A 24,090-nucleotide genomic window follows, 5' to 3' on the forward strand; every position below is an offset into this window, starting at 1 on the left:
TTAAAAAGGCAAAACAATGAAAAGAGAAATAGGAAAAATTAAATGTGGTATTATTTAAATCATTCTGATCTACATGTACTTAGACATCGTTTGCATCTTTTAATCTCTGAAATCTTGCTTAAAACGAGAAACGGTGGCCCAGAGTGGTTAACTGTTCAAGGTAGTACCAGGACATTGAGATCGGGACTCCAGGTAGGAGACGCCCAGGAAACATTTTCCCATCCCCCCTGGTCCACGTTTTACATTGCCTTCCCTGAACATAAACAGAGAGGAAAGACCGTTTTTAAGAGGCGGGACTTAGACATCCCTTAGGAGAAAGGTGACAGATTAGCGAGAATCATTCACACATCAAAAAACCCATCCGCAATCAACAGAAATCTGGAAGTCGCAACGGCCTCTGGGAGACCTAAACATGTTGTTACACGTGTCCGTTCCTTTACCACTATTATACCCCAGTCTTCTGAAATGATTATAATTAAAAGCTTAAACCTGGACATTCTTGAGTCAACCTGCAGGATAAAGTCAGTGCCGTTTTAAAGGAACCCTCTACAAATCACGCAGTGAAACCCTGGATAACCGCCACGCAGAGGGCTCCGCTCCAGTAAATTTACAAAGGGCCCCTAGAGGCAGGGTCTGTCCTCCCTTCTCCGCCACCGACTCGTAGCCACTTTCTCACTGCCTGTTTATCTCCAGCCTACTCGCATCGGTATTTCCTCTTTTTCCTCTTGAACCGATAATCCAGCAAGCACAGGAGACAGGGAGAAAGAGAAAAGCCAGGTCAAGGGGAACGAATGTCTGCGAAACCGAGATTTCCTTATGCACTTTATCAGGCACTGCCGGAGACAACCTGAAAGAGATCCGGGTCCTGCTGCAAGGGAGAAGGGGGCCTTGCGTCCAGAGTTCGATGCGCTGATTGGTTGGTCCGCCGCGGCAGGAGAAGAACCCGGATGTGTCTGGGTAGTCGTGTTGGCAGTCGGGGCTCAGAGGTTTGGGGTACTAGGCGTGCTGGCAAGCCAAGGCGGATGGCGCAGGGTTGGGCCGGCTTCTCTGAGGAGGAGCTGAGGCGACTAAAGCAGACTAAAGGTAAAGGGACGGGTCTACAGAGCTTTAATTCTTCGATCTGTTAAGGAAAGGGGCGGGGCTGCAGTTTTTGAGCGAAAGGGGGCGGGGAAAAGGGTTACCTGTGTTAGGGACGGGGAGCTGTAAGTAGGAGGACAGGATTGAGGGGGGCTCGGGAGCTGGATGCACTTGGAGCCACGGCTGAGGTGGCGGTGGGGGTGTGTGGCAGACCCACGAGACTGAGATCTACTTTTTAAAAAGAGAGTTAAGGCATCTATTTCAGGGATTTGACTTTTTCCTGGGAAAGAAATGGGACTTGGGAGAGGAAGTGACCTGTAGGAGGCTTGCTGCACAGATCAGTGGTTGGAGGGTTGGGGTCAGAGTAAAGGAAGGAGGGGCACACATCGTGTTAGAGTTAAATTGTGGTGTATTTATAGAAGCAGACTGTGATTGGGAAAAGGAAGCACAGGGATCTGAATAAATGCAGAAAGTTTCAGTTTGTCATGATACATCTGGAGTCTTGCATTCACTTCTGGTTGCCAGATGATTTTTGCAGTTCCTTCCAACTCTTGAGAGTCAGCAAACCAAAAGGGTCTTTGAGAGATTAGGTGTGAAATGTATAGCTATCTATCTACCTATCAATCTATAGACATGCATATCTACTGACTTCAGTGTAAGCTAAATTTTTGTGCTTGCTTCTCCATCTTTATAGTGTAATCACTAAATGGACTTTCACTGTTTTGTTATTTTTTAATGAGGGAATTAAGTTTGCTGATATTTGGTGAGAAACTTGTAATATAACCTGTGCTTTGTGATTGAAATTTTATAAAGTTGTATATAGTGATCTTGCTAGTACATGGTACTTCTGTGAGTTACACCACTCTTGGTCCCATAACTTACACATTCTGGGGGAAAATTAATAATCCCTTCTATTCTTTTATTATAGTGTGTGAGAAAAAGTTGGATGTTGCTCAGGTCAGCTTGTTTGTTTTTAGTATGGTGGTGAAGATAATCTAGGCCTGAGGAGTGGAAAAGGAAGTAAATTTGTAATGTGATAGCAGTGTAGATTATACGGATCGGGAAAAAGTTGACTGATCCAGAGACCTTTAAAAGCTGAATCATAAAAGTTACACTAAAGTTTGTAATTAACTGACATTCCTGGTACTAGTACCCTGCCTCTGATCTGACCCAAAGTTAAGGGTGTATTAGGGATGCTGATATAATCAGAGTTTCATCCCTGCCTTCAAAGAGCTTATAGTCTGCTGAAGATACAAACTATAATGTAATGTAATAGTAGATGTTGTACCAGAGCTTGCTACAGAATTAACAGAAATGTTACTCTGCTGGTGGTTGGATGGAGCTTGGCAGTATTTCAGAGAGATTGTGTGTTAGTAGAGGTGAGTTTGCCCAGGGAAGGAAGACTTAATGCTAAATTGAACACTGCTGCTGCTAAGTCACTTCAGTTGTGTCCGACTCCGTGCTACCCCATAGATGGCAGCCCACCAGGCTCCCCCATCCCTGGGATTCTCCAGGCAAGAGTACTGGAGTGGGTTGCCATTGCCTTCTCCGAATTGACATTGGATTTATTATTTGAAAGTACATTTCTAAATATCTCCATAATTTGGGATGGAGAGGGGATGAAGGACCTTAACTTTACGACCTATCATTTCACTGAGATGTTAGAACATAGACAACAACTAGTCTTTGACTATCTTAAGAAAACATTTCAACATTTTGTATACTCAGCCAACCACAGTGATTGAAAATAGTAGATCTCACAGCTCTGCCTCTAAATCTTTTTGTCTTGGATTTCTCATTTATAAAACTAAAAGAGCTGAATCTTTTATTTTAATGCTCCTTCCAGCTGTTCTCCAGCCTTAAAAATGTATTTAAATAATCTATGAAGATAGAGTTGGTTGTCAGCAAAAATAAAGACAGCAATAGTCTAGAGAAGCCCATAGGGCATCTGGGAAAGTCAAAAATGTTCCTCATACTCTTGTATATATTGTTCATAATATTAAAAAGCTAGAAGCAACCTAGTGTTCATTAACAAGGGAACGGATAAATAAATTGTGGTATAATCATCCACTGGGCTACTATACAGCTAGTGGGAATTGAACTACAAGCTGCGTGTATTAGCATATATAAATTTCATCGACTTAACATGTGAAAAGAGCAAATTGCAGAAGAATATATACAGTCTGCTACCATTAGTAGAAGCTCAAAATCATACAAAGCAGGTATATTCATTTAGGAATATAGGAAATAGATTTAAAAATTAAAAGAATAAAACACAAAATTTAGGATGGTGGGAAGGCAAGGGAATATGATCAAGAAGGGGCAAATGCAGTTTCAAAACTATTGATAATAGTGAAGTCAGGTTAAGCCAGGTTAAGCTGCAGTAACATATAGCCCTGAAATATCAGTTGTTTGAAATAGTAAAGGTTATTTTTCACTCTAGTTTCATGTCTAACATGGGCTAAGAGGTGATTGTTCCATATAGCCACTACACACCATGATTTGGTGCTGTCATAGTTCATTATCACTATAGCGGGAGAAGATTGTGAAGTGAGCATTGGCAATAAATGCTTCCATCAGTAGAAGATTAATAGACTCTTAGAGAATACTCTCAATAGAGTATTATACAGCATTAAAATTAAATGGCTACAGCGACATGAACAACATGGATGAATAATGGCAATATCGTATTAAGTTAAAGAAGATTATATCCTGCATGACACCCTTTATGTAAAGTTAAAATAACTAAATAATATAACATTTAAAAGAAGTATTTGTAGACACAGTATGACATAAAAAGGAAAGGAAGGGAATGATCAACATACAATTCAAATGATGATTATCTTGGGTGGGGAAAGCAGGGCTTGATTAAAGGATGTATAGCCAAGATCACAAACTCAGCCCACTGGCTTGATTTAAGCCAAAAATGTTCATTTTTTCGACCCCTCCCCCCTTTTTGGATTATCTAATCTTAAAACTTCTTTTAAATTAATACTGGGGAAATTATTTCTGGTTCACTTCTCTTCCCAGTATATTCCTGTTGCCCTTGTTTTTGTATCAGACCTAGTGCTAGTTCAGCATTGAATTGCATTGAATTGTAAGTGTAAGTGTTATGTCACTCCTGGGTCAGAGCAATTAATTGCTAAACCAAGTCCTCCTTAAGCTCTTTTCTCACCTGCCCTGGGGGCTAGCAAACTCTGACTGGATAGTCAGCCTGGAGCCCTGAGAGGCTGATCAGCAGGAAGCCCCTGCTGGCCTTCAATTGGCACGTGGCGTTAATAAGAAATAAACCTTTGTTGTTTAAAACCATAAAGTTTCCAGGGTTCTTTGCCCCTATAGCATAACCTAGATTTTCTTGATTGATACAGTTCTCTATATTTTACATAAAAATCTGAATTTTTCTAGTGAAAAATCCAAATGTCTGATAACATGGACCTAAATTTTTTAGTGACAGCTGCCATCTTTAAGGGCTTCCCTGGTGGCTCAGCTTGTAATTAATCTGCCTGCAATGCGGGAGACCTGGGTTTGATCCCTGGGTTGGGAAGAGCTGGAGAAGGGAAAGGCTACCCACTGCAGTATTCTGGCTTGGAGAATTCCATGGACTGTATAGTCCACGGTGTGGGTTAGAGGTGGCCAATGGACTGTCCCCTTTAAACTATACGTGTGCTCCCAGTTGGCCACATCCTCCTTGGTACTTGCAGCCCCCCAAAAAGTATGCAAAAGAGTATGTTCCTATTTTTTCCCCCTAATTCTTCCTAAAGACTGAATTTTTTAAGAGCAGTTTTAGGTTGATAGCACAATTGACAGGTAGATACAGAGGTTTCCCAGATAGTCCCTGCCCCAGCAGGTACATAGCCATCCCCAGTATCAACGTCTTCCGCCAGACTGACGTATTTGTTATAACTTTCATTGACCCATCATAGTCACCCGAGTCTGTAGTTTACATTAGGGTTCAGTCTTGGTGTTATACATTCCACAAGTTTGGACAAATGCATGATGTCATGTATCTGTCATTATAGTATACAGAGTATTTTCACTGCCCTAAACATCCTCTTTTCTCTGCCTGTTCATTCTCTTCTCTCCTTAAACCTTAGCAGTTACTGATCCTTTTACTGTCTGCATAGTTTTTCCTTTTCCAAAATGTCATATAGATGGAATCATACAGTATATAGCCTTTTCAGATTGTTGTCTCTCTCTTAGTAGTATGCAGTTAAGGTTCCCCCATGCTCTGTGTGGCTTGATAGCTGATATCTTTTATTTTTAGCTTTGAATAATATTCCATTGGTCTGTATGTACCACAGTTTATCCCTTCACCTACTGAAGGACATCTTGGTTGATTCCAGGTTTTGGCAGTTATGAATTAAGCTTCTATAAACGTCCGTGTTCAGGTTTTTGTGTGGATGAGTTTTTATCTCATTAAAAATACCAAAGAACACGATTGCTAAATCATATGTTAAGAAATGTTTAGTTCTATGAGAAACCACCAAACTGTCTTACAAAGTGACTACCATTTTGCATTCCCACCAACAATGAAAGAGTTCAAGTTGCTCCACATCCTCACCCTCATTTAATGTTCTCTGTGTTACAGATTCTTGGCCATTCTAATGGTTGTGTAGTGGTTCAGTTCAGTTAAGTCCCTCAGTCATGTCCGATCCTTTGTGACCCCATGAACTGCAGCATGCCAGGCTTCCCTGTCCATCACCAACTCCCAGAGTTTACTCAAATGCATGTCCATTGAGTCAGTGATGTCATCCAACCATCTCACCCTCTGTCATCCCCTTCTCCCGCCTTTAATCTTTCCCAGCATCAGGGTCTTTTCAAATGAGTCAGTTCTTCACACCAGATGGCCAAAGTATTGGAGTTTCAGCTTCAGCATCAGTCCTTCCAATGAATATTCAGGATTCATCTCCTTTAGAATGGACTGGTTGGATCTCCTTGCAGTCCAAGGGACTCTCAAGAGTCTTCTCCAACACCACAGTTCAAAAGCATCGATTATTCAGCACTCAACTTTCTTTATAGTCCAACTCTCACATCCATACATGACCATACATGACCACTGGAAAAACCATAGCTTTGACTAGATGGAGCTTTGTTGGCAAAGTAATGTCTCTGCTTTTTAATATGCTGTCTAGGTTGGTCATAAGTTTTCTTCCAAAGAGCAAGCATCTTTTAATTTCATGGCTGCAGTCACCATGTGCAGTGATGTTGGAGCTCAAGAAAATGAAGTCTCATTGTTTCCATTGGATCCCCATCTATTTGCCATTTGCTATTTGTGTAGTGGTATCTCATTTTAATCTGCATTTCCCTGTGGTATATGGTTTAGATTCTTTTCATATGCATAGTTGTTATGTGTATATCTTCTTTGGTGACAAGGTATCTGTTAAGGTTTCTGACCCATTTTTTAATGAGATTGTTTTCTTATTGTTGAGTTTTAAGAGTTCTGTGTATATTTTAGATAGCAGTCTTTTATTAGATGTGTCAGTTGCAAATGTTTTCTTCCAGTTTGTGGCTTGTCTTCTCTTCCTTTGACATTGTCTTCCACAGAGCAGAAGTTTTTAATTTTCATCAACTATAGTTTATCAGTTATCTCTTTTGGTATTATATCTGAAATTCACTGCTATACCTGACATCTTCTAGATTTTCTCCTGTGTTGTCTTTTAGGAGTTTTATAGTTGAGTTTTGCGTTAGGTCTATGATCCATTTTGAGTGAAAGGTATAAGGTCTGTGTCTAGATGTATTTTTGTGCCATTTGTTGAATATTTTTGTTCTATTGTATTGCCTTTGCACCCTTGTCAAAGATCAGTTGACTGTATTAAAATAGGCCTATTGCTGGGCTCTCTATTCTATTCCATTGATCTTTATTCTATTCTTCTGCTAATTCCCACTGTCATGATTACTATAGTTTTATAGTAAGTGTTAAAGTCAAGTAGTGCCAGTCCAACTTTGTTCTTCAATATTTTATTGGTTATTCTGGATCTTTTGCCTCTCTGTATAAACTTGAAAATCAGTTTGTTAGTATCCACAAAATAACTTGCTGGGATTTTAATTGGTATTGCTCTGAATCTATAGATGAGTTTAGGATGAACTGATTGACATCTTGACAATGTTGAATCTTCTTATTCATGAATGTGGAATATCTTTCCATTTGTTTAGTTCCCTGATTTCATTTGAATTTTGTAGTTTTCCTCTTAGATCTTGTACATATTTTGTTAGATTTATATCTAAGTAATTCTTTTTTTTTTTTGAATGCTAACATAAATGTAACTGTGGTTTTTTATATCAAATTCCACTTGTTCATTGCTGCTAGGAAAGTGATTGGTTTTTGTATATTAATCTTATATTCTGCAACCTTGCTATAATGACTTACTAGTTCCAAAAGGTTTTTTTTGTCATTTGTTTAATTCTTAAGTGACCTGATTTGTTGTTTGGGAGTTTAAAAATTAGCATTTTTAATCTCATAGGTAGGTTCTGTGAAAATGCAAAATAAAATGGAAGCTGCATTACTGACTTTCAGAGAGATATTAATAATTCAACTAACAAGTATAACTGAAAGGTAAGCAGGCTCAATGACATTTTCTGATGGTGTGAATAAAGATCAGTAGCCTAGAATAGGTTTCTGTTGCAAGATATAGTACACTACTTGTGATTCTGGCTAAAGTCAATAGCAATAACATTTTACTTTTGATTATATGTCTTTTGAAAATATTTTCTTCCCATATTTCATTTAATTCTTACATCAACTCCTTGAGTTAAGTAAAGCAAGTAAATTTTCAACCAGTTTGATGAAGAAACTGAGGTGTAGAATATTAATAATCAGTTGACTTGCCTAAGGTTACTGAGGTGGAGAAAAGCAACAATGGAAATTTGACTCTCAAGCTTTAACTCTCCTTTGGGAAATGTAAATAATAAGCTTATGTTGTTTCAGAGGTCATTATTAGGTTTTACAAACCCCATTTAGTTCATTTACAAAAACTTATCAGTGTCATTTCTTGGGCACTTATTGGAATATATCACTTATTGATCTTAAGTATAGTGTGAATGTGAGTCAGAGTCTCCAGTTGTCTGACCTACAAGGTTAATACTGGTATGGACAGTCCAAAAAGTACATTTAATTACTTTCTTATCATTTAATCCATAATACTTTTTTAAAAAGACTTCTCCCGGTTATTTTGTCTTCCTCTATTGCTTTGCTCAGGCTGCTATTAAAATTAGCTTGCATACATTGATTAAAGGCTAACTGCACTTTGGGGAACGTAGGCCCAGGCTGTTTGGAAGATGAAAGGAAACAATTTAGGGTTAACTAGCATCCCTAAAATTAAAAGACTTCATTCGGTAATACTTTGTGTATTGTGTCTACCTATGTATCAAATTACCCTAAGATCTGTTAAAATTTAAGAAAGGTGAAGCCCATTTGAAAAAAGACACCATTTTATTTCAGAAGTACAGACAGAACCATCAATCAAACTTAAGACATATCAGTGAATTCATTTGTCTACCAACTTCAGTCATACTAGATTCTTCTGACAGCAAATCAGGATGAAACCTTGCTTTGTATTCTAAGGCCTAACTCACAAAGAAATGGACTTCCTTAAAGATAAATTGAGAAGTAGGATAGTTTTTGTTAAATATTAGCAGTATGATCAGAGAACTGTCAAATTCTGCAGGAAGATGGCAGGTTTTCCCCTGGAATTTTAAGGAAGACAAGGGAAGAAAAACCCTGCAGAATTACTAGAGTTTAATGTTAATGCTTTATTTTCTTAGAGAAGTTATAATTATTTGCTGCTCACACAAAGGAATTTTTCTCTGTTCTTTTTTTTATGTATAGATCCGTTTGAACCACAGCGGCGTCTCCCTGGGAAGAAAAGTCGACAACAACTTCAGCGAGAAAGAGCCCTTCAAGAGCAAAGTCAAAAATTTGGACTTCAAGATGGGCCAACCTCATTACCTCCAGAGCAGCTGCTTTCTGCACCAAAACAAAGATTTAATACTCAGAGACCATATTCTTCTCCTCCTACTCCCCTTATACTCACCTCTCCTGTTGGTGATGGAAAACCACAGGGTACTGAAAGTCAACAAAAGGAACTGGGACTTAAGAATTCCCATGAAGTTCACAAAAATGCTGAGGTTCTGCCTCTAAAAGCAGATTGCCAATTGGAAAAAAAGAAAGTGGAATTGTTAGTAAGTCTATATATCCATGAGACTTTCTTTCCATTTTACTTTTTTTTTTCCCCATTGAACTTTGAAGAAATACAGTTTTAATATTTTGTTTGTTTGATAGTCTAACCTAGAAATGTGATGAATAAACTGTTGAAAAATAGCTATGACCTAAATATAAGTAGCAGTGTTAAGCATTTTGTATGTTTTATGTTATTTAGTCTTCTCAACAGTCTTAGGATGCATGTTCATTGTTTTCACTTTACAGATGCGATATCTTAGAAAAGATACCGTATTCCCAAAGTGAATACCCTGCTAATAAGTAATAGAGTTGGGGTTCACATGCAAGTCTCTGGATCCAAAGTCTGTGCCCTTTACCCTCACCAGAACCAGTTCTTATATGTATGATACTCCTCCCCAGACTGAACCCATTCTTTGAACTTTCTGATAGCATCTTCACTTACCCAGAAAAGGGTGCTTGTGAAGAGACATGAAGATCAAAGGAAAGAGTATAGGGAATTGAGAGGACAAATTAAATAATTAGTCATTAGATTTCTTTATTTGTTGTATTGGTATTAGAAACCACTTCCTGAATTTAGTTTAGCCACATTCTTGTGGTGATTGCCATTCTGTGACTTGTGAATTCTTATAATCAGTTTTTTTCTATTATATAACTTACGTATGAATAGCCCTTCTTTGTTTCTCCTGATTTATCACTCACAGGGAAGAAAGAATAGTCTCTGTTTCTGTTTTCCATTTTCTGAGTCACTCTTTTTCAAAGTGTTGTATGTTTTATCTAATCTCAGCTCTTTTTCTAATCTCTGCTGATCCAGATTCTCTACTAAGTTTAAAGTGTTTCCTGCCCACCAGGGTTTACAGCCAAGAAATCATTTTGACAAGAGATATAAAGCCATATGAATTATGAAACCAAAATTAAATGTGCCTACATTTAATGTTTTAAATGTAATCTAGTCTCATAGTTCTGAAACAAGTTGCGGGGGGTGGTTTAAATTGGAAAATTGAGATTGAATGTCATTAGGAAAATTATTATTATCATTTTAGGTACTTGAGAAAATTTTCGTAGAAGAAATGTCATCTCGGGAATGGTTGTTGAAAAGGAGAAATTCTGAGGCTATAAGAGAGGAAAAGGAAAGCTATATATTAGAGAATGTTCAGAGATGACATCTCACTTTTCTGAAAGAGGCACATGATAGCCCAGAAAATTGTAGAGAATTAAAGAAGTATGAAGAAGGGCTTGGAAGCTGAAGATGCCTATCTAGTGAGTTCCTTGACCCCAAAGGGGAGATGATGCTCTGATAAAACTAACCGAGAACATCCAGGTGTCAGTGCTGCGGATCCTTTGACAGAGTGTACTGGTTTGAGCTGCAGCTAAGATCTGGGGAGGAGAAGCCTGCAAACAGTAAAAATGAGCAAGGACCAATGGTAGCCCTAAGGTGGAGATTGTAGGAATAAAGAGAAAAGGATAATTTTGCAAGCAGTTACTAGGTCTCAGAAGGGAGATTTTTGATACAATGGCTATGAGAAATGACAGTAATAGGGACAAAAGGCTTTGTCATTACCTTGTTTAATTTGCATTGACATCAAGTATGTGAATTTACAGAAAATTTTAATGTATTTCAGAATTGGATAGATTGGAAGACAATTCATGTTTGTAGATCTTTGGAGTTTTTTTTGAGCCCAGCATTCAAGTCTTATTTCGTAGTGTTTCATTCTTTAAAAACGAGAGCTAGAAAGAAGTAAACAAATTGAAAGAAAAATGTATGAAATAAACATTGGTTATTGTTTGTTACAGAAAACTCTTAAAAGATTTGACATTAGCTATAGGACAATTTATTTTGCTATCTATTTTGCATATAATACATGATTAACTTAAACAAGTTTCTTTGTACTCCTAAAAAATGCCATAGTACTCTGGCTTCAAGTTTGTGGGTTTCCAGCTTATATACGTATAGTGGATTTCAAAGGGCCAATTTATCTAAGCCTTTACATCAAATTATAGTCTTTGTTCCTATTAGAACAAAATAATGATCTGCAGATGGCTTCCTTTTAAGAGAACTTTTTTTGGGGGGGAAAAATATATATATATATATATAAAATCTGGTTGATTGAATTTTATACTTAGAAACTGAGACTGGCAAGGTGTGGAAAAGTACAAAAAGCTCATTTTTATACATTTGCTCCCAAGGCAAGAAAAATCTCGTTGGGAAGTCCTCCAGCAAGAACAGCGGCTAATGGAAGAGAAAAATAAACGTAAGAAAGCTCTTTTGGCTAAAGCTATTGCAGAAAGGTGAGGCACCTGAACCAGGAGAGGTTGTTTGTAACCTGTAATCAGTTTTGTCTGTTCTGTATTTATTTTCCTATGTCTGTTCTAATAAATGACATTTTCTCTACAGTCATTACTTTTAAGACCTATTAAACAAATTATGCTTTACAAGTGATACAGAGATTCCAATCTTAATTTATTAAGGCTTTTAGAGCATAGATTATAATGTATTTATGAATATAGATGCAGTTAAAGCTTAAGATCATCATCAGTGTTTTTTAGTTTTAACCAACTACATACTCATAAGGGAGCAGTAAATAGCTGTCGATATAAGTAAATTGGGCTTCCCTGGTGGCTCAGATGGTGAAGAATCTGCTTGCAGTGTAGGAGACCCGGGTTTGATTCCTGGGTTGGGAAGATCCCCTGGAGAAGGGAATGACAACCCACTCCAGTAATCTTGTCTGGAGAATTCACATGGACAGGGGAGTCTGGCAGGCAACGGTCCATTAGGTCGCAGAGAGTCGGACATGACTGAGCAACTAACACTTTCACTTTCTTTCTTCATAAGTAAGTTAGCAACAAATGCAGGTTTTAATTTTGACCTAAGCCTTAATCATCTGACATGTAGAGGAATAAGATTATTCCGAGTAAGTGACTTATACTCCCACAAATCTTAATTGTATTTTTTATGGCCATTTTTCTTAAAATTTTATCCTGCCCCCACTGATAAAAGATACATGATATAACTTAACTTTATCCATGACTCTAGGTCACCCTTAAGAGCGCTGTTTTATATTGCGTGTGATTCTGCTTTTCTCTCCCCTTCAGAACCAGTTTGTCAGCAGTCCCTTTTCCCTTGCTGCCTTGCACAGGCCTGGAACAGCATCAGTCCCGTTTGAGCCGCTTTCCCATCCCTTACCCACTCTTCCCTTTTAGTTTGTAGTTTCTGGTATGCTGTGGCCTTAGGAAACCAAGCTCAGTCAATAAAGTAGTGTTTGAGAATAGTGAGAACTAAATGCCAACAAGTATTCAGTGGCATTTTTTTTTTTAGATCTCCAGAAAAGTCTAGCAGAACTGTTTCTCATTAAAGCTAGGGTATGTGTCAGGGGGAGAGGAAGGCATAGGGCTGGAGAGAACGGTAAGTAGGTATCAGAGTAATTCAGGATTTTATCTGCCAAAGGGATATATGTATTTAAAACTAATGATTTTTTTTTCTCTTACTGTACATCTTGATCTTTCATGAAGCATAGAAAATTTCAACTTGACTTACATTTCAAGAAGGAAACAGTGTGATTATTGAAATGCATTTTAGTAGTCTTCAATTTGGAAGAGGTTAGGGAGGCTGTTTACTGGAGATTTTACAAAAAGATTTACAGGCTCAGTACTTGTTTTTCTTTATATGATTTTGATTTAAGACAGCACTGCTATAGACAGACATGTAAGGAAATGCAGCCTGGTTAGATTATTAATAAATGGACAGTGGGTTATTAAAGCACGTGTGCTCAGTTGTATCCCACTCTGTGACCCCATGGCCTGTAGCCCACCAGGCTCCTATGTTCCTGAGATTTCCCAGGCATGAATGCTGGAGTGGATTGCCATTTCCTTCTCCAGGGGATCTTCCCAACCCAGGGATCAAACCTGTGTCTGTTGCCTCTCCTGTTTGGCAGACAGGTTCTTTACCACTGAGCCACCTGGGAAGCCTGAATCATTAATATTTGAAATAAAAAAATCACTTGGTTAACTTTTGTAGACAGTAAACAAGAGTAAATGCATAATGGAGTAGAAATCAAGTCACAGTATGGTGGTTTTGTTGAGAGTTTTATTTTCCTTTGAGAATGTGTATGACATTTTGAAACAAGTAAAATCGTGATTAAAGGTTGGCTTTGTATTTGTTTATTGTTTCTGAGGTAGATGATGTACTTGGGAGTGATGAGAGGGCTGAGGTTGCCCTTAAACAAGGAGGCAAATAGAGTGTTTGGTTTTGAGCCCTGGAAAAAATTTTGAGGACCTGTAGTTTTGCCTACAGAAGAGGAGTCAAAACAATAAAAGTTTGAAGAAATGGGTCTTCAAAATTAAAACCACATAGACATTCTCAGACATACAAAGAAATGATGTTTAATGCTGGCATCTCTTCTCGGTGTCCATTGAAATGAAAATGGGCTTTGCAAGAAGAGTTTAAAGAATTTGAAAAGCTGTGTTCAATACTCTAATGTATCCAGTTCTCTATACAAGTACATCCTTTTAGTGCTTAGGGAATGAGTATAGACCTATGAGTGAATGATTTATTGTTATTTTTTAAGTATTACTTTTTCTCTTGTGTCTAAAAACAATATAGTAATAAAATTTGGAATCATAAGAGGAAAAAGTGCAAATGCTGCTTTGGAGATATACTAAAATATTACTAGCATTAGTTTTATTTCAGTTTTTCTGGTTTTTTTCTAGTTTTTAAAATTGTATACTATAATCATATTGTATATACAGTAGATTGGTTTTTTCAGTTGTATGTGGACATGTGATTTTAAAATGTTTTAATTTTTCCACTCATGTTCCTCATTTTATAGATCTAAAAGAACCCAGGCAGAAACCATGAAACTGAAGAGGATCCAGAAGGAGTTACAGGCTTTAGATGACATGGTGTCAGCTGACATTGGAATCCTCAGGAACCGGATTGATCAGGCGAGCCTCGACTATTCATATGCTCGGTGAGTTGCTGCTGCTGCTGCCAAGTTGCTTCAGTCGTGTCCGACTCTGTGTGACCCCATAGACGGCAGCCCACCAGGCTCCCCGGCCCTGGGATTCTCCAGGCAAAAACACTGGAGTAGGTTGCCATTTCCTTCTCCAATACATGAAAGTGAAAAGTGAAAGTGAAGTTGCTCAGTTGTGTCTGACTCTTAGCGACCCCATGGACTGCAGCCTACCAGGCTCCTCTGTCCATGGGACTTTCCAGGCAAGAGTACTGGAGTGGGGTGCCATTGCCTTCTCCTTCAGTGAGTTAGGAGTCTGATTTAGTTAATGTATATTGTTAGCTGGGCCAGAGGCATTTATGTATATCATCGTTAAGCCTCACAACGATAGTATTAGGTGCTGTACCTACTCCGGTTTTCAGTCAGTTCAGTCACTCAGTTGTGTCCAACTCCTGGAGCTTGCTCAAACTCATGTCCATCAAGTTGGTGATACCATCCAACCACTTCATCCTCTGTCATCCCCTTCTCCTGCTTTCAGTCCCAGCATCAGGGTCTTTTCCAGTGAGTCAACTCTTTGTATCAGGTGGCCAAAGTATGGGAGCATCAGCTTCAGCATCAGTCCTCCTAATGAATATTCAGGACTAACTTCCTTTACAACTGACTGGTTTTTTCTCCTTGCAGTCCAAGGGACTCTCAAGAGTCTTCTCCAACACCACAGTTCAAAAGCATCAATTCTTCAGTGCTCAGCTTTCTTTTTGGTCCAACTCTCAAATCCATACATGACTACTGGAAAACCATAGCTTTGACTCTATGGACCTTTGTTGGCAAAGTAATGTCTCACTTTTTAATATGCTGTCTAATCAAAGTATCTCCTTCTTGAAGTCTTCATTAACTCTTAAATCTGCCCTATACATTAACCTTGTTATATCCCTGTTAGAGGATTTCTTGCTTTATTTATTAACATTTTGGTCTCTCCTGCTAAGCCATCAGCTGTTTAACATTTGAGACTCTTTAAAAGTCTGAATGACTTCCTCCAGAACTCTATATTATTCTAACACCAAGTCTGTGCTCTTTCTTTAAGAAATTTTGATTATCTGAGATGGTCTAAGGATTAGCCTAGTTCTCATTTCAGTTTTCATCAAAGAAAGATCTAGTTTATTTTTTAAAAGCCTTTGAGTATTTTAAGGAAAATACCACTCTGTATTGAAAGCTTGAAGTTTTTTTCTTTTCTCTTTTTCAATTATGCTCTGTGTAAAATAGTTTGCTATCACATGTTTCCTTGGTTTCAATGACTGGCATTTTTTTAAGAGAAAAAATCATCATTGCATGTTCTCAAAACAAACACATGTAAAGAATTACATGAACTTTAAACAGATAAAAGAGCAAAAAAATTAAGTCCAATTTCAGGGTTTTCAGTCTTTTCAACATCGCTTTAATCATCCTGGTTTGTCTTTTTTCACAAGGGAATGCTGTGTTAATGACTCAGTTTTGCATCTTTCTCTGTAACAGTAGAAATCAATCAGAATGCCTCATTAGTCCAGAGTAAACCACAGCATCAGAATGTTTATATAACAATTTAATAAAGCGGAAATGCTTGATTGTGGTTTTTAATTCACTGTTTATTGTTTAAGAAAGAGGTTTGTGGTGTCCTTGTGATTTTTGTAATTGTTGTTTGACCATATGCTATCAGACCTAATGGGTTGCTTTTATTAATTAACTGCATAAATTAATGCCATCAGTAGCTGATAACTGGTGGTTCCATTTCCATTAATAAGGTCATTAAGGAGGTAACCAAGATTTTATTAAGATTAGACTAAGCCCAGATTTTTAGCACATTTTTCCTCTGTAACAAGTTTGCCAGAGGAATGTTTTTATGCCTTTTTAGCTCTTTAAATGAATAATTCTGATTATTCTGGATGTCTCAACAGAAAAATCATTTGATCATGTTTTAATTCTGTCCTAGGGGAGGGCTGGAGAAGGATGCCTTTGTACATTGAACATTATATAAGAAATGCCATTGTTTTAGCCTTCAGAGAACCACAAAGAAGGTGGGCTTGCTGGTTAAAGGAGACAATATCCCAATATATGAGTATTTTTTCATGACATTTTTGTACACTTTATATAGTAAAAAGATTTTACATGATAAATTGTTGCATCTCTTAACAAGCTAAAGATGACAGTTTGTCATGGTACTAACACTGATATAGATGTTTGTGAATATCCTTATTGTATGTGTGACATTATTTTTAAAAAAATAAGCTCTTGAATTAAGTCAAAGAGAGCCATAGACAATTTAGCCTAGAACCAGGGTTGTATTTAGCCTAGAACTAGTGTCAAGCAGAAGATTAAGACAACATTTTCTAAATTTACAGCTGTGGTTGTTAGGCAGTTATAGATTGGTGGTAATAGTATTATGGTCTAGACTTCTACTGAAGGTAATCCCCAGGGTAGTCTGTTTCATTGGTTCTGTGGGAGATTTCCTTGACTTTGTTTAAATAAAAATACTGTTGTTCTGCCCACAAAAGTTTCTTCTATACAAATAGGCCAGAATTCACCTTAAAACTGGTTCCTGTAGAGCAGTGTCAGGGTGAACACCTCTGAGAAGACGACATTTGGAGTGAGCCAGCTGGAGAGGGTTGTCACGGCTGCTGCTGTTCACAGCTGTGATTACAGTGCTGCCCTGTGCTGCGCAGACCAGCTTGTAAAACTGAGAGTGGCTCCCTGTAGAACTTTTCTTTAACCCTCAGTATACTGGGAAAGATTGAAGGCAGGAGGAGAAGGTGACCTCAGAAGATGAGATGGTTGGATGGCATCACCAATTCAATGAACTTCAGTTTGAGCAAATTCCAGGAGATGGTGAAAGACAGGGAAGCCTAGTGTGCTGCAGTCCATGGGGTCGCAAAGAGTTGGACACAACTGAGCAACTGAACAACAAAATACCAGGAAAAACAATGTTCGCTATTTGCCTTCCATGTTTAATAGACTCTGCCATGTGTATGTCCACACATGCGCGCGCGCGCACACACACACACACACACACACACACACACATATAAATGTTCTCAGTTGCTCAGTAGTGTCTGACGCTTCGGCAGCCCCAAGGACTGTAGCCCACCAGGCTCCTCTGTCCATGGAATTCCCCAGGCAAAAATACTGGAGTGGGTTGCCATTCCCTTCTCCAGGGGACCTTCCTGACCCAGGGATCAAATCCAGGTCTCCCACATTGCAGGTGAATTTTTTACCGCTGAGCTACCAGGGAAGCCATATTGATCTGATAGGACTGCCATAACAAATTATGGAAAAGTCAGTGGCTTAAAACAATGAAAATTTATTCTCTTGTGCTTCTAGAAACCAGAAGTCTGAAATCAGATGTTAGCAGGGTTGCCATTCTGTCAGAGACTCTAGGGAAGAATATAGTCCTTGTCTCTTCTGGTGTCTTGTGGCTGAAGACATACCTTGGCTTGTGGCTGAACTACTCAGTTCTGGGCCTCCAAGGTCACATTGCTTCCTCCTGTTTTCTCTCAAAACTTTCTCTGCCTCTTTCTCAAAAGGAAACATGCAGTTGCATTTAGTACCCAGCTGGATAATCCAAAATAAATTCTTCTTAATATCTTAAACTTTGTCACATCTTTTGCCATTTGAGGTAATGTTCATAGATTCTTGGGAATAGGAAGCGAATATCTTTGGGGGGTCATTTTTTAGCCTGCCACAACATGCATCTTTTGATTTGTCTAATAACTGCAAAATGGGCTTCCCTGGTGGCTCAGATGGTAAAGAATCTGCCTGCAATCCAGGAGACCCAGGTTCAAACCCTGGATCAGGAAGATCCCCTGGAGAAGGGAATGGCTACCCACTCCAGTATTCTTGCCTGGAGAAGTCCATGGACAGAGGAGCCTGGAGGGTTACAGCCCATGGGGTTGCAAACAGTGGGACAACCAAGTGACTAACACTTTCACGTTCAATAACTGCAAATGTCTCCTCTGTAAATTTTCTGTGCTCTTCTGGGCAGAAAATGAAAAATAATCCTCACTTGTGTTTAGTGAAAGCTAAGAGCAGATTATAAGTATGATGTTTCCAGTCTAATTTTATACTTTATTAAAAGGTGATGTAATACTTTGGCAAAACAGTAAGGAAACTAAGCAGTTCATTATTGTATCATCCTTTTAGGTCATTCCATCATTCTCTATTTTCTTATTATTTTAATTTTTCAGCATACATGGGAATAATAGATGAGTAATGAGGAAGTAATTCCTAGGGTGAGGAAATGACAAATGTTTCAAAAAACAGGAAAAACTGTATTTCAACAATCCGATAATGTAGCTTAGATTTCTAAAAGGGCCCAGTGGACTGATAAAGTAACTGTAAAATATAGTCTATTTTTCAAAATATTATAAGTAAATTTTCTCTTTGTTCTCTGGAAAACTTCTAAGAAAGAATAAACATTATGATATATTGATACTTACAAGTAGTTAGAACTGTTCAGAAAAGAAACTAAAGAACTAAAAGGTCTAAGAACACTTTTAGTTTCATCGGGACCTAATGCATGCCAAGGGTTAATGGTGTTTTAAAAAATTTTCAGGGATACTGAAACCAAGAGATAGTTTCTAGAATCCTTTAAATAACATTCATTAAATCATTCAAGATCCCTTTAAAATAACAAAATGATTCTATAATTACATTTCCAGTTCAATTTGTCTTACTGTATTATGTATAATGCTCTTATTATTCTGTTCCAAAGTATGTCTTCATAGTCTGATTTGGTATTATCCACCTGACCCCCAGACTTGTAGTGCAGCTTGTGAAACTAATCAATATTTTTTGAACATAAATCACTGTTAAAAAAAAATATATATGTATATATATATGCATGTTTCTGGCCAGAGGACTTTAAATAAATAAACAAAATGCAGAATCTTCAATGATTTATTCAGAGTGAAAGATCAATGGAAACCTAGGGACCGATTAGCAAATTTTATTTCAATTCAGCATTCATGAGCCTAGTTGGTAAATCTTTACTGACTGACTTTGACTGACTGAGGCTGACCACAGACTTGCAGAGAAGGAGGGCTTGAGTCAAGGGGAGGGACAAGATACATATACCTCTAGAGAATGTTGTCAGCTCTCAAGCTTGATGAAAGAACATTCATAGCTAGGATATTATAAAATATGGGAATAAGGGATCCATATACCCAGCATACCCTCCTTTGTAACAATTCTTTTAACATAAGGGTAGTTGAAAAACAGCTCGTTCTTATTCTTATATTTACAAGATGACAGTAAAAAAAATTAGATGTGAGAAACGAACATTATGTAAAAGTTTTCAAATATAAACCCTAAGTTCTTAAATTGTACATAAGTTTAATTGTAAATATTTGTTTGTGTGCTTAGTTGCTCAGTCATGATCCCATGGACTGTAGCCCGCCAGGCTCCTTTGTCCATGGGATTCTTCAAGCAAGAATACTGGAGTGGGTTGCCATGCCCTTCTCTAGGGAATCTTCCCCACCCATGGATCAAACCCAGGTTTCCTGCATTGTAGGCAAATTCTTTACCATCTGAGCCACCAGGGAAGCCCAGATACATGTTTAGTGATATACTAACAGTTCTGTTTAATTCTGGTGCTCTGAAGAGGAAGTTCTGTTTCTTGAATGCCTACCAGGCACTGGGCTAGACACTTGCCCTATTTTTTCTATTTAATGCTTAGTTAACACTACTATGAGGTATTACTATCATCACCATTTTATAGACAAACCAAGACTTAGTTCACGAAACTACCCCTGCTCACCATACTGGAATCTTTAGTCACTGCATGCCTTTTTTTCAGCCTCTTCCACTGGAACGTGGCTGTGTTTTGTTTTCATGATGTCAACATGTGCCTGGGGCACACTTGATAACAAAAATGGGAACCCCAGAACATTTAATCCATAAACTGAACTGAGGAGCCTAGCATGACCAGGCACTAAGGGTTCTGTTCAATCTGATATAAGTCAAGCCAAGCCAACCCAGCCAGAAAGAATTTTGGAACATGGAGGCGCTGATTGAAGAGAATTTGATATCATACAGCTGGTGGCCATATTGGGCTGTGAATATGATAGGAAAGCCTAAAGGAAAGAAACTCTGGTTTCTGACCATTGAAGAGAAGAGCCCTTTATTCTGATGACATGCCTGTGAGATTGCCTCTTATATCCTGCAGTAAAACCCCCTCTGTACTTGAGCTAGTATGACTCAGTATCTATTCATCACATCCAGAAAAGGCTTTTGCCAAAACACGTACACACATTGTAAATGGCAAAGGTAGGTTTTGAACCCTGGATTCTCTAAAAGCAAGGCCTTTTATTTATTTATTTTTCACTGTATTTCCTTCTGAGAGACTCTTGCATAAGGAGATCATACCTATTTCTTTTTTGCCATAACTCTCATACTGGAAATTACTATTACATTGAGTAAGGTAAGGCAGGGCTTCCCTGGTGGCTCAGCAGTAAAGAATCCGCCTGTAATGCAGGGGACTCAGGTTCGATCCCTGAGTCAGAAGGATCCCCTGGAAGAGGGCATGGCAACCCACTCCAGTACTCTTGCCTGGAGAATCTCATGGACTGAGGAGCCTGGCAGGCTACAGTCCATAGGATCGCAAAGAGTTGGACACGACTGAAGCGACTGAGCATGCACGCACTCAAGGTAAGGCAGTCAACAGGTAAGACAGCATAGCCTTCACAACTGTTGGTAGTAACTAAATAGAATAATTAGTTGGTAGGAGGAATCAACCTCTTCTAGACAAAAAGAAAAGCGACACATTATATGGAAAGGCAAATTTAAAAAAAGGGAGATCGTAAATTGACCTCCTCAGTAGAATTACCCTGCATCAAGTAAGACTGGCATATCTACCTATGTAGTTTCTATATATGTAAAAATAATTGACTTTTCTTAGTAAAAGTCTCACAGTAGTCTGTTGCAGAGTGGACAGGGTGAAAACAACCTGGGGCTTCTCAACTGGGGGCAGTTTTGCCCCTGAGGAGACGTTTGGTAATATCTGGAGACATTTTTGGTTCTCCCAAGCAATAGGTGCTACTGTCCATGTCTTTCTCCACCAAAAGGTTTCTCCCTTTTCTAATCCATTGAGTCAAGAGATACAGATTTTTCTGCTTTCTCCATCCACTGTTTTACCTCTCATAAATTTAACTGGCTATATGCTAGAGCTGGCTTGCCCTGCTTCATAAGAGAGTTTGTGTATCTCTTCCCAGTTCTGCATTCAGGGATATCACATCAGTAGCTTGAAACTGGCCGTAGTAATCATAGGTTTACTACAGAAATTGACAAACACTGCATATTAGGGCTTTCCCCTACTGGAGCTAGCACGCCACTGAATTAACTTTTCAGCCCGGTTTCATTCACGCACAGCCTTGGAAAGAGAAAATGGGCACAGGAAAATGTGTTTAGGTTAGGAGAGTCCAGATGTGCATTCTGTGGAAGTTTCAGCAGCAGTACCCTACTTGGTCTAACATGTAGACAGCTGTTTGTAAAGTATTAATAGCCATATTTTCTTCATACATCATTTTTTCTGGTGTTGGAGTTACTATGTCTAGCCCTCTGACTGTCTCCTTCAATAGCTGATTAATAGACCAGTGTTTCTATCTGCTCCTGCAGGAAGCGGTTTGACAGGGCTGAAGCAGAGTATGTGACAGCAAAGCTAGAGCTGCAGCGCAAGACTGAGCTTAAAGAGCAGCTCACTGAACACCTTTGTACGATCATCCAGCAGAACGAGCTCCGCAAGGCCAAGAAGTTGGAGGAGTTGATGCAACAACTGGATGTGCACGCTGACGAGGAGACTTTGGAGCTCGAGGTGGAGGTGGAGAGGCTGCTGTGTGAACAAGAAGCAGAAGCAAGGAAACAAGTGGTTCATTTAGAGAGGTCATTTCAGCCTTCTGGAGAGAGCGTGACCCTAGAGTTGGCTAAAGAGAACAAAAAGCCTCAAGACCAGGCTGCTTCCCCAAAGGTAGACGAACAGGGGAAAAACTCCAATAGCATTGCCCTTCTCGATCCAGAACGGCCAAATGAAGAGGTTGAAACTGCTGTAAAAGACATTTCAGCTTCTCTTATCACGTGAAATGTCTGTGTTTGTTCTTTACAATTAAATAGGGTATTCAGTAGACTTTCTGTTGTATATTATGCCATGACCTCTGATAAATGCCCCTTCAAAACAATATTAATTTTTAAATCCATTAGTTTTAGTATAACATGTTTGGAGGTTCTAGAAAAATCTCAGATTATGATAGTTTTTTATATGTGGGCATAGTTCACCTTGATTTTAATCCAGGTCTTCCATTGTATCCTTATCACTGGGTGAAAACAAGTGATTTTAAAGGATGGAAGAAAAACTACATGGTTAATTGTTTTTGCAGACCAGGTGAATACCGAAATGTAAAAGTGAAAAATGATAATCGGTATCTACTGGAACTTATTTAACTTCTCCTGGGAGAAATGTTGGAAATGAGAGTTCTATTTCATGTAATCTATAAAGAGACACGAAAGCTAACGTGGAAAAGAGAATGAGAGACAAAACTTCAAAAGTACTAGGTTGAATTATCTATTCAGATCTTACTCGTGTAAAATACAACTTGGAAGTTATAGTTTACAAAAAGAACCAGATACCTTAAGTTGCTGTTGATATACATGTACACACATACAAACATAGATATGTATAAATATACCATGGTATATATAATTGTACTATTACTATATTGTCTCTTTTCTAATCAGCACATTGCTTAAATTTAGGCAGTGAAAACCCTTCTATAGGCTGAAAATAATACAGAAAATCTTGTTGCTACTTTTGATTATTTAAAGTTGATACATTTTTTTCCTTAAAGTTACCTGTATGTGTTTTATATGTTGGATATAAATTATCCTGTCGTGGAACATTAAAATTGTTAAAATGATGGTTTTTTTATTACTTCAATAATTTGTTAATTACCATCACTAATACTTGACCACTACATTGTACTATATGTGAATGTGTAACTATCACGTGAAATTATGATCTATTTATCAGAAATTCTGAAAGTACAAATATTACATTTTAAGGCTTAGAGAACTATTATAAAAGAAGATAAAGACAAATGTAATATTGTATCCATTATAAGTTCTGAAAAAGTTGGGGATATCCTATTTTAAAATGAGTTTGTTTAAAGATATTACCTTCTAGGAATGCAGGTGAGCTTTTTATATTATGTAATTTGAGTTGAATTTATAGCTTTCCATTACTGACTTCTCCGAACAGAAACACTTAGATAGTTGTTTTTTATTTATGAATTACGTACATAAAAACTGAAAGCTTCATTGTTCAAAACACTTATTTTTCTAATGAATAAATGATTCTGATGCATTTATAATGTGACAAGTTTAAACACTTGAGTGTGTATTCTTAAGCACTTTGTGGCAATAATGCATCCTGTTTGTTCATGTGGTAGGGGCTTCCCAGGTGGCTCAATGGTAAAGAATCCACCTGCCCACACTGGGGACGCAAGAGATGTGGGTTCAGTCCCTGGGTTGGGAAGATCCCCTGGAGGAGGAGATGACAACCCGCTCCAGTATTCTTGCCTGGAGAATTCCTTGGACAGAGGAGCTTGGCGGCCTATTCCATGGGATTGCAAAGAGTTGGACATGGCTGAGCAACTGGGCACACAGTCTGGTTCTCAGTTTATACTTTTACTTAAAAGTACAAGGAGGAAGGAGAACCGTGAAGTAAATGAATTGGATGGGACCTCAGAGATGACTCAGTTTAATCGTCTTATTTTACAGTTGAGGAATTTGAGAGTCAGAGCTTTTGCTTATGGAATGCTGGCCAACTTGCTCATATTAAAGTGCTGGTAAAGTTGCAGTTTTAAACTTGTGATATAT

At 38.2% G+C, this 24,090-nt stretch overlaps 1 protein-coding gene across 2 annotated transcripts; it reads left to right on the forward strand.

Annotated features, from left to right (window-relative positions):
- Positions 1-905: 905 nt before the first annotated feature.
- Positions 906-24,070, forward strand: GORAB (golgin, RAB6 interacting). Of its 2 annotated transcripts, XM_061382578.1 has the most exons (5): positions 906-1,083; positions 8,903-9,251; positions 11,438-11,539; positions 14,077-14,217; positions 21,838-24,070. In XM_061382578.1, exons 1-5 carry the CDS (start codon positions 948-950, stop codon positions 22,295-22,297), a joined length of 1,188 nt encoding a protein of 395 aa, XP_061238562.1. In that variant the 5' UTR covers positions 906-947; the 3' UTR covers positions 22,298-24,070. The 2 variants fall into 2 exon arrangements, with proteins under 2 accessions (XP_061238562.1, XP_061238563.1); XM_061382579.1 differs by lacking the exon at positions 11,438-11,539.
- Positions 24,071-24,090: the final 20 nt, after the last annotated feature.

Source organism: Bos javanicus, chromosome 16 (assembly GCF_032452875.1).
Source record: "Bos javanicus breed banteng chromosome 16, ARS-OSU_banteng_1.0, whole genome shotgun sequence".
Taxonomy (NCBI): Eukaryota; Metazoa; Chordata; class Mammalia; order Artiodactyla; family Bovidae; genus Bos; species Bos javanicus.